This window comes from Porites lutea, chromosome 5 (genome assembly GCF_958299795.1).
Source record: "Porites lutea chromosome 5, jaPorLute2.1, whole genome shotgun sequence".
Taxonomy (NCBI): domain Eukaryota; kingdom Metazoa; phylum Cnidaria; class Anthozoa; order Scleractinia; family Poritidae; genus Porites; species Porites lutea.
The window spans coordinates 4,057,417-4,073,692 of NC_133205.1; the positions used below are offsets into that span (position 1 = coordinate 4,057,417).

Consider the following 16,276-nt stretch of genomic DNA (forward strand, 5'->3'; position numbering starts at 1 on the left):
CGATAAATAATGACCGGTCCCTAAATCCCTTCCCCAGGGTCTCCTCTTTATCCAAAATAAGAAAACCCTGGGGACAAGTTGAAATCCGCTGAACATAGTAATGCCGTCACAGCAAATGTATCGGTGGGATTGCAACAATATCTGAGCTCTTCTGAGCTCTCTGAGCTGTGGACAGTTTCTCTATTGATCTCTGTGATTACACTTTCCACCACTAAGAAAGTCAATAGGTGAAAGCTTGTAGATCTCAAGGCATGTGACAGGTTGAGAGAACCAGCGTCTGTGAAATGATGGCGTTTCGCTTTCACCTCCACTAAATCACGAGGATCGGCCGCTGTCATCATTGCGACCTCGAATTTCAACTTCATGGCATCTTTCTCTGTTTATCAGATAGACGTCTTTTATTCTCATAATGGCGAGCAATATTAGCGAAGATTCAGTGGAAAATAACAGTCCAGAAACCTTAGGCCTTAAGCCTCCCTCGCGGTCGAAATCGCGTACAAAGTCCGTGGACGAGCTTGTTGCTAAACTGGAGGAGCAAAACAGGTAAGAATATCTAGTACAGCCTGCACTTTCCTCTTCTCTTGCTGGTAGATAAGATAAAACGCGTCTTAATTCTCATTTCAAGAGGTAGCCGAAACAGAGAGAAAGCGAAAGCAATTTCAGTTTGACGAGTTCGCATGCTTTGAGCTTCATAATAAGCTTATTTTCTTTCTATTTCCTCGGGTAGAACCTCTCGTTTAGCTTGACAGAAATATGCATAACCTTATATTTAACGTCTTTTCTTCTGCATTTTAATGATTGAATTGTCAATATCTCCCCTTCTCTTATCTTTATACTGTTTTGAGAAGAGAGCTACTCAAAATACATTATTCATTTCGGTGAACATGAACTCTTATGCATTCGATCAGTGCCAGTGCGGCTTTCATGCACTTCAATGTTATTAGTAACAAATAATTATTGAGAGCGCTCAATTATTTTTAAAAATAGTTTGTCATCCTTGGGTGACGCATTTCCGGTAAATAGGCATGGTCAAATTTTTAGTTCCAAACATTTAGTACATTTAACATTTCATGTTATTATTATTTTTTTGCAACATCTATGTTGCAGGTAATTTTTTTATCCCAGGTAATATTTTGTTTTTCTTTTGTTTTTTTGGGTATGGTAATGTATGCTAATGAAGTTGAACAAAGGAAAAATAAAAATTATCTAGGATAAAAAATTAACTACAACATCTACAAAAGCTTTTCAATATTTAAAATTTTCTCTACTCAACACTACATAAACTCAATTTGTTTAAATCTTAGACCTTGAGTGGTGGGAGCACTTTTTAAAGTGATTGATTTTTTTTAAAATGTTATTTTGATTTCTAAGGATTGACGGAAATCTGTAAGAACCCTGAGTTTTCTCCCACATTAAGCATCACACAAAGCTGCATCATACAAAGTACAGTTGTAATAATCATTGTAATCAGTAAAGGTCATTAAAGGTCATTTTATTATTTTTCACTGTTTCCATCATTAATCCAAGGGAGACAGACTAAAAACAGATGTTGCTGTTAAAAATATCTTACTGATTACTGTATGTTAATTTATTTGTGCAGTTTTCTTATAGGCTTTTTTCAATAACACCACTAGAAATATTTGTATCACAGAATTTCTCTAGGGACTTACAATCTCTTCAAGAGAAATATTGAAAACAATGCTTGAGCAAAATTTTGGAGGGAAAACAAAAAGTTTTATGGCATTTTTGAAAAAGGCTTTTAGTATTAAATATTGCACTCACTAATGCGTCTACAGATTAGTTGGATATCCGCTTACAGATACAGATAGCATGCACAGTATGATTGTCATTTCCAAGAGCAATGTCAGCCTGCCGGTCATGTGACAGTCTGTTTTTTGTCATTTTCTTCACGTCTAAGAACTGAAATCACATTCCATGCAATGTAATTCACCTCGCACAGGAAACGAGACGTGACTGGTAACATACTTTTGAGTGTGTAACTCTCACTTATTTGCACTAGATTTGGCAAATGGGGAAAATGTGGGTATCCAAAATAATATAAATACGTAGTGTAAAGCTCTTGGTTAATGTTATCAGCCTCAGATTTGGCCTGGGCAGATAAAACGTACCTAGACCTTGATTATTTTGTGAACAGACCTTGCCACGGTTTTCAACGCCATCTTGACTAGTAGGCAAACCCTTGAGAAATTACAGTGTTTGTATGAGAATCTAATGTCGAATAATTTCTGTAAAACAGCTGTTTTAAAAAATATGCAGGGTTGTCACTAAGATTTCAAGTTGCCGGGTAAATACAACAAGTAGGCGGGGAATCAAACGGCTAGGGATTTCTTTTGGTTCTATTTTTCTTCTATTTTCCAATAAAAGTAGCCGGGGGCCACTCTCGTAGTAGCCGGGGAAAATCCCCGGCCCCCGGCTCTTAATGACAACCCTGAATATGTCAACTGTAAACTAAAGCTTCACTCTTAAGGATTCTGCTGAAAAAATTTGAGGGCATTACATGCACTAGAATACCTTTTCCTTTACATTTGTCTTTAAAAATTTCCTGGGAAAAATTGCAGACAATCGGGTGATGAGGGATTTGTTGACCGCCAGCTCAAGGGGGTAGTCGCGCTCGAACAGAACAGAAAGAAAAATAAAACAACGTCTGGGTACAGGCTAGATTAGGCGTAGCTATTGAGTTTTTTTTCTCTCTAAGCATTCCTTGCATTATAATAAGTGCTGTTTTCAATAAATATGAGGTCTTGAGTGATGACTGTTCTCTCTCATAGTAAAACTCAATGACAATGTTTCTGTTAGTTTCCATACAAAGCTCTATAAATCTGGGTAAAGCATTTCTCAGAATATCTCACCTACAAAAAAAACGCACTGACCTGAATTTTGGCGAGAATGTTCGCATATTTATCTTCCAGATTCTTGATTTTATTTGTGTGATGGTTTCGACTTTTATTTTTGATTGCATGACAGTGAGTACAAAGTTGTTCGATTGAGTTCAATGGCGAATGTGCAATTTGCATGCTGTTGTTTACTCAAGATTTTCACCTGGTTTTTGTTTCCCAAAGCAGGTCACAGCATCGTCGATGTTTTCGGCCCCTTCCAAATCGACCTGTCCATCGCATAGCGTAAGTGAGGATAGACTGAGGTCATCGTAAACGACTGCTATCAGTGTCTTGGGAACGCTTGATTTAGCGTTTTGTCAGTGAGCGTTTTATAATCATTATTAAAAGCGAGGAAGGAAGGGAAGTGACATCACAAGCATCACGAATCAAATGAGCGCGCGCTCGCTATTGATTTTTTTATCTTCTTCCTGTCGTCTGGTTGGCTACAGAATAAGTAAGAAAGAACATCTTCTGGATAATTGTAACCCATCACAATCCCACCAAGCGATGACCTAAATTTCTGAGCTAAAAAAATTGTCTTTTAGGAACGATTCAAAACAATCACACGGGAACCAAGAGAGCGTGATTTTATTCGATTTCACCAAATCCGAAACAAGATCAAGTACAGAACCACGGTCGCCACACTCCTGTGAACAAATGGCTTCATCGGCTCTCGATGCAATACGTTTTAACTTAAATAAGTCTTATTTAACTTTTTAGCCGTTTCTCGAAGGATATGACGATTACTCGCTTTCTAAAAACAAGGATTAGTTAGAACTAAAAATACGTAAAAAATACTTTACGGTTGTTCAGTAGTTCACGTTTCGGCGAGTTTCGAGCGACCATGCTTCATAGTAAGTGTTCTGCTCGCAGTTCTTAACAGCTGCTTGCTTTCCTCTTAAACGGATAAGCAAATCGTTTAAACGTTTTCCCTAGAGCGTTAAACGGATGAGCAAACCGTTTAAATGTTTTCACGAATACATGAAACGGATGCAATTTTTTTTAAACGGATAAGCAAACCGTTTAAACGTTTTCGTTAAAGCGTTAAACGGGTGCAACTTTTTTTAAACGGATAAGCACACCGTTTAAGCGCTTGCATGAACCTATTAAACGGATTTAAATGGATAGTAAACGGTTTCCTCGTTTAAACGGAAAAGCGTTAGTGTCCGTTTTCCCAAAGAGGGTCACATATATGGAAAATCTAAAGCAAGCTTCTGGGGAAATTTAAGCACAGTAACGGCCTCCAAAATTTGTTAGTAAAAACCTTTGCTGTGTAGCTTTAGTTTACAGTTCATATTTTTCCCAGAAAAGCTGTTTTTTGTTGGATTCTCATACAAACACTGTAATGTCTCACGCGTTTGCCTTAACTGGTCAAGATGGCATCGAAAACCGTGACAAGGTCTATATCACAAGAATCTCATCCAGTAATAATATTGTTTATGGTCTTATTTTCCATGCCAGGTTGCTTAGTAATGATGCAAAAGCGTTGACAACAATTCCTGATGGTGTCGCAGTATCACCAGCCACCAGCAACAACAAAAGATGGTCATCATGCAGTGTGGGAAGTAATTCCTTAGATGGTGCCTCCGCAGATTCCCCAGAGACACCAGAAAATTACGAAGAAATCTGTGTGGAGGCGGACAGCTATCACCAATGGGGACAACTCATCGGCAACTGGAATGACACACACAAGAAGAAACCCAAACTAGTAAGGGAGATGGTGAGGAGAGGAATTCCTAATGCTTTACGTGGAATGGTGTGGCAGCTGCTTTGTGAAGCAAGGGATCTTCCACTCAAAGACCAATATCCTCAACTTATTAAGGTGACTAGTTGTGTTAGTGAAGTGTAAAACTCCAAAAATAAGCCCCTCCCTGTATAAGCCCCTCCAAATATAAGCCCCTCAAAATCATAATGCAAAAAACCCTCCCTTAAATCACCCTTCCGAATATAAGCCCCCTGGGGGGCTTGTACTTGAAATTTGCCCTCGAATACAAAGTAAAACAAAGCAATAATGATAAATTTCCTTCCCACTACAAGCTAGCCCAATTGATTTTGAAACGCAAAATTTCCCTCCATACATAAGCCCCTCTGAATATAAGCCCCTCCTAAAATAAGCCCCTCAAAAAGGGCCTTTGAAAAATATAAGCCCTGGGGCTCATTTCGGAATTTTATGGTATGTTATTTTTGTGCAATTATACCCAATGTGGTGTTGGATCTCAAAGTCAGACGACAAATATTGATTGTTAAATTTATTTCCAACAAAAAAGCTAAGGCAACTTGGAAGGAGAATACTTCTCTTTTCAAAACACACTAGAGAAAACTCCCCATTTTCCAACCACGTACTGATGTTCGAATCCTATAGACGTTAATTTATTGCTACAGTTAGGAGTAAGGACATGTCTTTTTTGGGGAGTGAACTATTAGATAGCAGATTCATCTTAAGTTTGCAAAACCTTCATTACATGCTCTCTGTTCAAATAGGATGTAAAATTTTGTAATATTTGATGTACATGTATAATGTCAGTTTGTTATCACAATATTGTTTGAGCCAGCAGACTTGTGAAATTGACACAGACAATTAATATTTATAATTTCTTAATTCACGCTCAAATTTGGTGTTTTAGGCACTTTAATCTACGACAGGTGGATGTTTTACAAATAAATAATTTTATTAAATTGTAGCTATTCTTGCTTGGAGTTTTTTTAGTTGTTGTATCATGATACATGTACAATGTACTGTATCTGTTATTTGTGCAGAGCAACTCAGCCTGTGAGCGGATGATCAAACGTGACATTGCTAGGACTTTTCCTGATCATTCATTCTTTAAAGACAAGGATGGAATTGGGCAAGGAACTCTCTTCAATGTCATAAAGGTAACTTGATATGAAGTGGTTGACTTATGTTTGTGATAAAGTGCGCAATGTACATGTAGTTACAGGAATTCGTAGCATGAGTGTAACTTGGTAATCATTAATATTGTTTGTTTTTCCAGCTTAGTTAAGATCTTCAGTGTTCTGAAGACAATATTGTCAGACAATTTATTGTCAGTCAGCAAAGTTTAGATATTGTTTCTGCAGCCTTCTCCTTGATTGAGCCTAGCATGGTTGTGAACTTTTTGTGGAACTGGCTCTTTTTCTTGGTTTGATGTATTCTGACAATCAGTCATTGAGTTATTATTTTATTCGAGGACATTATTATTAATTCGTTCTACAGAAATAATAATATTAGAACCATCTGGGGCAGCGGTGTATGTTTTCTTCAGATTAAAAAATGAATATTTATTGGCAGTTTTAAAATAGTACAATGTATTTTATAATAATGACATGTAACTTCCCCGGTAAATAGTGCCAATACCATGGATACTAATTGTTGGGCATCACTACATTGATAAACATCTTTCCTAAAAGTGCACGTAGCTTGTCACACAGGAAAGCACCATTTTATGAGAATGAATGTGTTTATACAACAACTCTTTGTTTGAGAAATGAAGGTTTTATTTAATTTAAATTATTTAGTGGTTAACCCCTTAATCCCCCTAAAGATTCTCATTTGTAGCCTCTATTCATTTCCTATAAAGCTAGTGGGTTGAAGTTAAGAAAAGATCAAGTAATTCCTTCTTGTATGATCATACCCTTAATTCTCAGTATCCCACTGTTTTATAAAACTTACATGTACATGTAAGATATTACAAGGAGAAATTGAACGCTGATCACTCTTAAGGCTTAAAGGGTTAAATCATGTGGATGACTGGTACAAAAAATGAAAAAGAAAATTTAATTATGTTATTCATGCTAAATTGTAATAGGCTTACTCCATTTGGGATAAGGAGGTTGGATACTGTCAAGGAAGTGCATTCATTGTTGGCATATTGTTAATGCAGGTAAGATTAAGCTTGTATAAATTTGCCTCTGTTGTACATGTAGGATAAGCAGAGTTGGTTTGATCTATTCTTGATAAGTCAACTTCTTTCCTGACTTACATGTACAGCAATGCTGTAATATTGAAATTGCTGTGCTTTAAAACTCAAAAGTAAAAAGCTAACCAAAATTTGCTGAATTTGCGACACGTCTCAAACTCACAGCTTGTTGAACTTGACTGCTCTGCCTGGCTGTCTATTCCTGATAATTATTCAAGTCAAAGATTAATTTATCAGTAAAAATTATTTCATGGTTGTCGCAAGATTTGGAGTTCAGCAAACAAGTTATTCGATTCAGGGTTATACTATACAGTGTCTCGCACAAGAAACATCTGATCTACAAGCATTTTAATCAGGTTTTAAATGTCACTCTCTTCACTTAATGCAAATTTGCCAAGCCCCATCCTCTGCCTTAGTCTCAATTTTCAATCTCACAGTTATTTACATGTAGTTGCTGTTTCACCTGTGTTAAAAAATTCAAACAACTCCTCCTCTGTCAGTCAAAGTGGTTCATGTCATGAACGCTGATTAAGAAAACTATGTGGTTAAATAGTCAATAGTATTCACTTGAGATCAATTGACAGTAATTTATGTACAGCACTAAGTTGAGAGTATGTATAGTAACTTCCTTCTTAGTGAAATTAGAGATGCTTCACACTTACATGTACCTATTGTAAATACTTCTAATTACATTAATTTTCTATTCTTCTTTTGTAGATGCCCGAGGAAGAGGCATTTTGTGTATTTGTAAAACTTATGCAAGATTACAGAATGAGGGAAATATTTAAACCAACAATGGCAGAACTGGGCCTTTGTATATTTCAGCTAGAAAGCTTCTTACAGGTACATTTTGGACAGAGGAGGCAACATTTTGTTTTGTTTTCTTGTATGCACATACATAGCCTGAGGAAACAGCCATTGTTTTGCGATGCCACCACTGGTCTCACCGTCGAGGAAATGACTTTTGAGAAATGAGCAAGGAGTTTCCATACTGATGATGTGTGACTACGCAGATCTGGGTAGCGCTTCTGATTGGTAGTACCACTTGGGAAATTTGCCTCAGCCAATCAGGTTGGAATGATGATTTGTCATCAGTATGGAATTTCTTTGCACATTTTTCAGAGGCCATTTTCGCGGGGAAATCAGTGGTGGCATTGTGTAATCTCGCATGTTTTATCATGCTGGTACATAAACAGACAATAATAGCTGTATTTACCGGTACTCAATAAATCACTCCAGAACGTGCAAATTCATGCTTATTGCTGTGATAAAAAAAAAATACAATAATAAGGCACTGCCTCAGTAAGGCACTGCCTCAGTAAGGCACTGGTCATTGATTATGGTTCTTTTGTCATTGCTGTTGCCTTTTTTACTGAAATGATTGCTGAACCTAGTCATACCAGTGCTTTAAAAAAATGGTGCTTTCACCTTTAAGAACTGGAAGAAAGACTAGACCAGTGTTATTTTGTGTCTTTTATATAAAAATATCAGTGGTGCTGCCATTGTTGATGCCACTGATTGGTATTAATCTAAGTTTATTTTTTATTCCTTTAAGGAGAGTCTGCCTTTATTGTTTTCACATTTTCAAGCCCAGGTTAGTTCTGTACATAGTTATGGAATGAACATGATCTACTGCGGCTTTTTTTTTCATTATACCTACTACCTAAATTGATAGAAGTACATGTATATGTGGAAATGTAGTTTGATACATGTAATACATGTAATTATTGACTGTCATCCATTCACTATCCAGGTTTCTGGCTCCAAGTCTCCCCTCTCCCCTCCCCTCCCATGCAGGTTGAATCACTGAAAATTCCAATGGCCTGGGAGGAGGAGCAGGGTCTTAGTGGCCAAAATTGTGGAAGAAAAGTATGACACCCACCAGCATGTACAAACCAATAATCCCTTCTTGGGAGGAGTATGGATATTTTTCTGGAGTAACTCATCTACAGGCTGTATGTAGATTTTGACATGACATCGTAGAAAGGAACGTTGTGATGGAAGATTAATTTTTTTCGTTATAATAATTTAAAAGAGCTAGTTACACTGTACGGTTTCTTAATCTTGAAAAACTTTAGCCAAAATTAACTTTTTAAGTGAAGTGTCTCTAATTGCTTTTAATCTCCTTTTTCCTTGTCGTAGGGTTTCCACACAGCTATGTATGCATCATCGTGGTTCTTGACACTGTTTGCTTCTGTGTTTCCCCTGAATGCTGCGTTTAGGATAATGGACGTTTTTATTTGTGAGGTATGGCTCCAGGATGGTTTTGCAATGCACATGCCACTTAAATAAATTAAAATGTTGAAGTGTTTGACACTGTCTTTGTTCTTTCCTAGTAAGTGTGAGAGGCAGTTTTTTTTCTTTTTCTGTAACATTTTTGCATTCTAGCACATGCACAAATAATTTGAGTGTCCCAGGACAGGAAAGTATACTTATTAACAATTACAAGGCAATGAAAAGCCTATTCATAGCGAAGCTCTTCTTCGGTGTTCTCTCGGATGGGAACCCCGTTGTAATGAATGAGAAATGGCCATATTATTATTCTGTTGTCGTTGTTACGTGACTGCGTAGGTACATCAGTAAAGGAAACGTGTACTGCGCGTGCGTAATAGCAGCCCCAGGCAAGCCGTATTTATCTCGGCGGGAATTCGTATGTCCTTAGAAGAAAAAAGTGATTTTTCCAAAAAAAAATCCGTATACTTTCCGAGGTTTCTAACTCAGGCTTTTGGAACGTGTTATTTTGCTCTTTTTCAGTTTAATTGCCTTTTTTTTTTTGCAAGGTTTTGATCTTTTAACTTGGGATTTCGTTTGTTTTGGAACTGTTCGTAGACTGAGTTTGATGTGACGTTGCCTTAACTTAAGCGTTACCGTCAATGGTTCTGTTCTTCTTTTATAGGGAAGAGAAGGTCTCTTTCGTGTGATATTGGCTATGCTTACACTAGGACAAGAGGAAATACTGGAACTTGATATTGAAGGAATGCTCAGGGTAAGTCAGTCAGACAATCGATAATTCTCTGGCCTGGGAGCAAGCTCTCCGGGGCGCTCTGGCGGCGGGGCGGGAAAGGGAAGGAGAGCTTGCAATTACATGTACATGTACTTTTCTGGAATTTGAAAACCTGCATCGAAAATTTCGATGCGAAATGTTGATTGGCCGAGATGACATTAGTAATGACGCCATTACCCTTGCTAGTTTTCGCTTGGCGCTGATTGGCGGAAATCTGACAGCTCAGTCGACGGGGAGCCACAGGGGAATTGGAGGTGGAATTCAAATTCCAGAGATGTACTTGCAAGCTCTCCTTCCTTTTCCCGCCCCGCCGCCAGAGCGCCGTGGAGAGCTTGCTCGCAGGCTTATAATTCTCTGTAACTCACAACACATCTCAGGCTATCTTCACTCTATACCGGAGACATAGCTTTTCCGCCCGCAGGAAAACCAGACCGGATAGGGCTACTGTTCACACATAAGAAAGGTGATTTTGGCGCGATTTCTGTAACTGAGCAAAGCTGCGCAGCGCCGATCGCTCAAGTGGAGAGTCACATATCGGTTATAGGTGGTCATACGATACCGGATAGCTTTTGGTGTCAGCGCGAAAAGTTATGCGGTATAGAGTGAACATACCCTTAAACTTCTGCTGTGTGTGCCGTACGTAGTGGCAAGGTTTTTTTTTTACCTTATCTGTCGTGTTTTTTGTTCCTTTTTTAAGTATTTTCAGAAGGATATGCCGGACAAATATGAAAAGGACATGACTGTACTTATGAAGGCGGCCGCTGAAGTAAAAGTGAGCTCAAAGAAATTAAAGAGGTATGTTATCACTTAACGCAAAGTTAGTGAGTACGCGTTGATTGCTGTTAGTCTGAGTACTAAACTCACAAAGAAACGAGTTAACCCTTTAAGTCCCGATAGTGACCAACAGCAATTTTCTCCAAACGATATCCATACATTGTCATGAGATGAGGTTATGAGAATTAATAAAATGATCACCTAAGAGAAAATGCTTTGATCTTTTATCAAATTCTCTTAACTTATTCTCAAAGGAAATGTATGGAGATCAGTTTGGAGAATTTGTATGTGGATATTGGGGCTTAAAGGGTTAAGTGAAGCGACCATAAATCAGACGACATGTCTCTGTGTTCGGGAAAGATGACTTTAGGTTCCGTTTTGATACGAGTGGGTTTTTTTTCCTAGCGTTTTTACGAGTGACATTATGGGACGGTTGACCCCAGATTTCGACTTGGCACCTTTCTCTCGATAGAGAGATTAAGCATTGCGTTTACGGCAAACGTGAATTTGTACCATATGACCAAGTTTCCCGACACGAAAATCGGTAGATTCATGCCAATTCTATCCTTAAGAATTGTTTTAAGCTGTTATCATCAGCTCATTTCTCAGTTTTGAAAATTTCTCAACTTGAATCTCACGTTTGCCGTTTGCCGTAAACGCGACGCTTAATCTCTCTAGTCTTTTTTCCTGGTACGGGTAGAAAGAGATACGTTTAAATATTTTTCTGCTTTTAAAGGTTAGAGAAAGAATACACACGTGTAAAGCACAAAGAAGCAGAAGATAATGAGGAATTGCGGCGATTAAAAACCGAAAACAGACTACTACTTCAGAGAATAGACGAGCTTGAAAAGGTAGGAGACATGGGTGTGCTGGATATGTTGGCTATTGCATGAACTCATTATTTATTTTCGTCTTCTATTTTTTGTTATTATATTATCTTTGGATTCCTTATGCGTTTTGGAATGTTTTGTTCAACAACTTAAAGTAAACCGTTAACACAGTTACGCAATCAGTCCATCGGAGACGTACTAACGGTAGCATTTTTAAGTGTATTTTGAAATTATCATTGATCTTCTTTGGCAATCAATTGCTTTACCTATTCTCAAAAAATCTTAAAACGAGTGTTGTTGATATACATACTTTTTTCATTTTTTTTTTGTTTTTATAGGAGGGGGCCAATTTAGCCGATAGATTAATACAGGTAAACGGCTTTTTCTGTGCAGATGGGCAGTGTGTAAGTTTAGAAAACTAGGGCGCAAGTTTGCATCACAATCTTGTTTGTCTTCAGACTAAATTTATGTGGCGACATAGAGCCATGTCCAGCCCTGGCCATGAAATCCAGAGTTTCGTCACTTCTTACTTGGTTCTGTAAACTTCTCAGAGGTGTGGAAGTAGTGAATAGTCCGTCAAAGTCAGGATATTGTCACGCTTTTACCCAGTCACGAACCCCTTGTCATTCTTTACTTCGTTCGGTGTGGAAGAATGGAATAGCGTGGCGACATAAACGGCTAAGTAAACGCACATGTACTCTGATGTAAAATGCCAGTTTCAGTGCAGGCCAGGTAAGGTCTAAGAGACCACATCAAGCTTGAGTTGCGTCGGTTTATGAAGCAATACATCTTGAGCCTGCGTGCAAAGATTTTGGCCGGATTCTTGTGTCGGCACCCCACTTCTCCTCTAGTCAGAGCTCGATAGTCAGTTAATCCTTGTTTGTTGAACTTTACTCTGTTGTTAGGTTTCTCACCTTATGGCGATCTAATTCCTCTTATTTTAGGGCCAAATAACTCGAGCTGAAGAACAAGAGCAAATTTATACTCTCAGGAGAGATCTTGTACTTATAAGAAAACACGACGAGGCCACAACGGTGGCTCTGTTGGAGGCCAACAGACGCATAGAGGAACTCGTCATGTTTAAGGTTTGAAACATAGTTGCTTTGTAAGCTGCCGGTCTTCAGTAAGATGTAAAACTGATTATGAAAAGTCAAAGTTGATGTGAAGAGATCCATATTAAGCGTTGTCCGTCGTTATATGTGAAAACTGAAAAGAGACTCATTTTGTTGACTTAAAAAAAATGCACTTTATTTGAGTGTCAAAGTATTTAGCACGAAAGTACTAACAGGGGACACTTTTTTTTTTACGTCTCCAACTGGAGACGGGACCGCCATTTTACGTGGTCATCCGAGACATGCGAAGGTTTAGCCGCTTTAAGTGCAAAAGGAGAACCTACTTTCTTGCGACCGGGAAATATCGAAGTGGACGGGGGGTTTGCCTGAAAGCCGCCCTCCGATTTGCCACCACGTGGTCCAAAATAGCCTGTAAAATTGCGCGAAAATAAATCGGTGGCCTGGATTATAAGTACATACAAACTACTGATCCAAACGCAACCCGATTCGTGATTTTCATAGTCAGTTTCGTGAAAAATTAATCAATTTGTACCGATTAGTTAAAAGTATTATTATCGTTCAGAAGCTCTGCATCTTTTTTTGTTGGTTTGACTTACGTCTGTTGACTGAAACTGTTAATGAAATGCCTTTCTTTGTAGAATCACATTATTAATGAGATGGCCTCACGCCAGGACGCCTCTCCCCCCTCCCCAAGGGATGTCAAGCTTATTGCATTAGAGGCAGAATTGGAAGAGTGCAAGAAAAGGGAATCCAATACAAATCAAATTATTAACGATATGACGAGGAGAACACGGGATTTAGAAAACGAGGTTGGTCATTTTGTTTATTTTCCGAGAACCTATCCTTAAGACGCAAAGGTGAATGCTTACTCGAATTTTTGTATCGCATCTGGGTACGTGCCATTCTGGGGCTCATTTAGTTTCCTTTGAAGACGAATAGTATATTCCAGTAGGCTATTGCACGTACCCTGCGCTTTGTTTGTTGTTTGCTATTAGAGATGGTCATGCAACTTTTGAGTTGAAGTTAAAGAGCATTTGTGAGCAGTTAAGGTAAAATTGAGACTGCTTGCAGTCGCTTTGGCTCACAAGCGGGGAAAGCTGGCTGAGCTGCAATCAGCGAGTGACCGATGCAGTGTATAGTTCACCTGCGGTCGATTTACTCTCGCTGTGGTGTAGCATCCAAAGTCAAATTATGCACCAAAACAAATTTACGGGACTACCTTATTATAGGAAATTAACGCTCCATGAAATTAACGCGAATCGTTAAAATTCGCGTTATTAAATAGAAGTCGCGTAAATTTTGTTGAGCGTTAATTTCCGCGACCTTAATAAAGTGCAGCGTTAATTTCCGCGCTCTTAATTTCCAGACTTTAACCTCAATCCAGACATTCTTGACACCTAAAAACATTTACTACAAGCTTTCTTTTTTTCCATTTACCCTCTATTTTTCATCTTTCACAAAAGCTAAGGCGAAGGTTTACAATATTTCGAGTTCATCCTTCATCGTTGTCGCTGTCAGAAGTAATGTCAGCTCAGTTTTGTTCAGTTTTGAATTTTTTTGCATCCAGTGTTGAAATAAATTTGTTCCAGTTGTCTCCACCAACCGCTTCTTAATCGCGTTAATTTCCTTTATTATAAAATTCTACCTCCTCTTTCACGTTAATTTTTTTATTCGAAAGTCGTTTTCCATTAAATTCGCGTTAATTTAAGTCGCGTTAATTTCCAATACCTTAATTTCATGGAGCGTTAATTTCCTATAATAAGGTACACGTCTTAAATATGCGTGGCTGTTATTCAAGCTTAATCTAACTCTGCAACGAACAACCAATATTTAGGGATTTATGGATTGCTTGGAGGCTAATTGGTCCCTAACAGACTAAACTAGGCTAATTAACAATTATTCCTCAAGGCCATGAGGGCGAGAGGAATAATTGTTTTAGTAAAATCCAACTAGTGGGTCAAACATGTCGAGACAAAACACCTTTAGCTCGTAAAACGCGATTTAGCCGCCGTTGTTTCGGTTTTCAAAGCCGGCGCTTTTCGCTACTAGTGGGCTATAACATAAAGCCTAGTAGTAGCTCAACCAATCAGAACGCAGCATTGATAATGGACCACTAGTTGGATTTTACTAAAAGGCGTTATACATGCACTGAGTAGACCCTGTCCAATTCCTCTAGCTCTATCTTGCAAAGGAAGATGCATCCAAGGCAAAGTTCCCTCAAGTGACCTTCACAGGATCAAATGGAACTGAGACACAAGAAAATGGAACTGAAAATGGCATGTCTGAAAACAATGCAAGCTGATGGTTATAGGTACAGTTTTCACCTGTTAAACTGTTTACTTCAGTTATTGAGAAATTCTAAGGTTCCTTTGGACTTCTACTGTCTTTTACTTTGGTACAAAAGCCTCTTTAACGTCCTGGAGATTGTCTACGATTTAAACTCTGTTGCTTGGTATGCTTTATGCCACCTAAAAAGAATATCTAGATGTATTTTAAAGGCAAGGTAGACTACGAGCAGCCGTTCTGTTGTGTTTCGCGGCGTTGCCTCTTACCGCTCGGTAGTTACGGTGCCACTTCACTTACTTTGAAGCAGAATATAAAAAGACAATTTTAGGTTGGGTTTGTTTATTTTAGTTGTGCATCTAGTACAAAATATTGCCACTTGAGGATGAAGCAAATTTTTGATAATCGATAGTTCTCTGCGCCACTGAAGTTTTTGGTGGCGAATGTTTCACTTTACTGGAGGATGTTAAAAATGTAAGTTTTTCAAAACGTATTTTCAGGAATAATATTATACGAGCGGTTTTCGGTTGTGTCGACAGTCGGTTAATTTCCCGCTTAATTTGCATTTCTCGTGCAGGTCAAAATATAACGTAGGAGAACCTGGACCGTTTTTGTATCATGTATCAGATTTAAATGGATAAAGTATTAATTCAGTTGTACATAGTAAGCATTGTTTTTGCTTCTTGAAGTCTCTGAATAGCAAGATGCTTAATGACAATAGTTTTCTTGAATTTATAAAGTGGAAATGGTATTGTTGAATTTTTCTGCAAGTGACAGAAAGCAATATAAGTGAAGTAAACATTGTAAGCAATTTTGAAAATATTGTATTGAAAAAGAATTTAAAACTTGAACTAGTTAACATAACAAACACTTGATGAAATTCAGTGAATTGAATTTATTTTGTATCGTTTTAACAGATTATATTATTTAAAAAAGTAATAATAAACATTTAATGCGAAATGGTTGATGGGGTTCTTGCTTTGTCGTGGCAAAACGTTATACAATCGAAGCTCGATATAACGATCCTCTTAAGTCTATATAACGAAGTCCTCGATATAAAGAACCTTTATATAACGAAGTCCTCGATATAACGAACCTTTATATAACGACGTCCTCGATATAACGAACCTCTATATAACGAAGTCCTCGATATAACGAACGATTTTTTTCAGCCCGGTCTAAATTACAATAAAATGTATGGAACAGAACCTTGATATAACGAGCCTCGAATGAACGAAATCCTCGTTATAACGAACACAATCCTGTTCTTGTGTTTCTAGTGGCGTAGCTTAGACTTTCTAAAAGTCCTTTATTTTTTTTCCTGGTTGGTTATGCCATTTTGACCTCGAGACTTCGTCGCTCGCTCGGTCACTACGCGACCTCATGCATTGAAGCTCACCGCTCACTTTTAAGAACTTTGAGAGGTCGACTTGTAGCAAGTCTAGGCGTAGCTATGTACAGCTATAGCTTCGTATTCAAATGTTTATTACAGAAATTC

The 16,276-nt window shown here is 38.1% G+C and overlaps 1 protein-coding gene across 2 annotated transcripts; it reads left to right on the forward strand.

The window, feature by feature from the left end:
* The first annotated feature begins 117 nt into the window (after positions 1-117).
* LOC140939098 (EVI5-like protein) lies at positions 118-15,649 on the forward strand. 2 transcript variants are annotated; one of them, XM_073388658.1, is made up of 14 exons: positions 120-543; positions 4,359-4,719; positions 5,655-5,771; positions 6,704-6,778; positions 7,532-7,657; positions 8,370-8,408; positions 8,957-9,061; positions 9,711-9,800; positions 10,516-10,613; positions 11,329-11,443; positions 11,761-11,793; positions 12,367-12,507; positions 13,134-13,304; positions 14,672-15,648. In XM_073388658.1, the coding sequence occupies exons 1-14, from the start codon at positions 410-412 to the stop codon at positions 14,795-14,797; spliced, it is 1,731 nt and encodes a 576-aa protein (XP_073244759.1). In that variant the 5' UTR covers positions 120-409; the 3' UTR covers positions 14,798-15,648. The 2 variants fall into 2 exon arrangements, with proteins under 2 accessions (XP_073244760.1, XP_073244759.1); XM_073388659.1 differs by lacking the exon at positions 11,761-11,793 and having other exon boundaries at positions 118-543; positions 14,672-15,649.
* Positions 15,650-16,276: the final 627 nt, after the last annotated feature.

What these genes read in the sequence shown, in the direction of transcription:
- LOC140939098 (XM_073388658.1), top strand. Translation starts at nt 410, where the DNA reads ATGGCGAGCAATATTAGCGAAGATTCAGTGGAAAATAACAGTCCAGAA. An exon ending in AAACTGGAGGAGCAAAACAG is followed by an intron (nt 544 to 4,358) that starts GTAAGAATATCT and finishes TTTCCATGCCAG; the next exon opens with GTTGCTTAGTAATGATGCAA. An exon ending in CTCTCTTCAATGTCATAAAG is followed by an intron (nt 5,772 to 6,703) that starts GTAACTTGATAT and finishes AAATTGTAATAG; the next exon opens with GCTTACTCCATTTGGGATAA.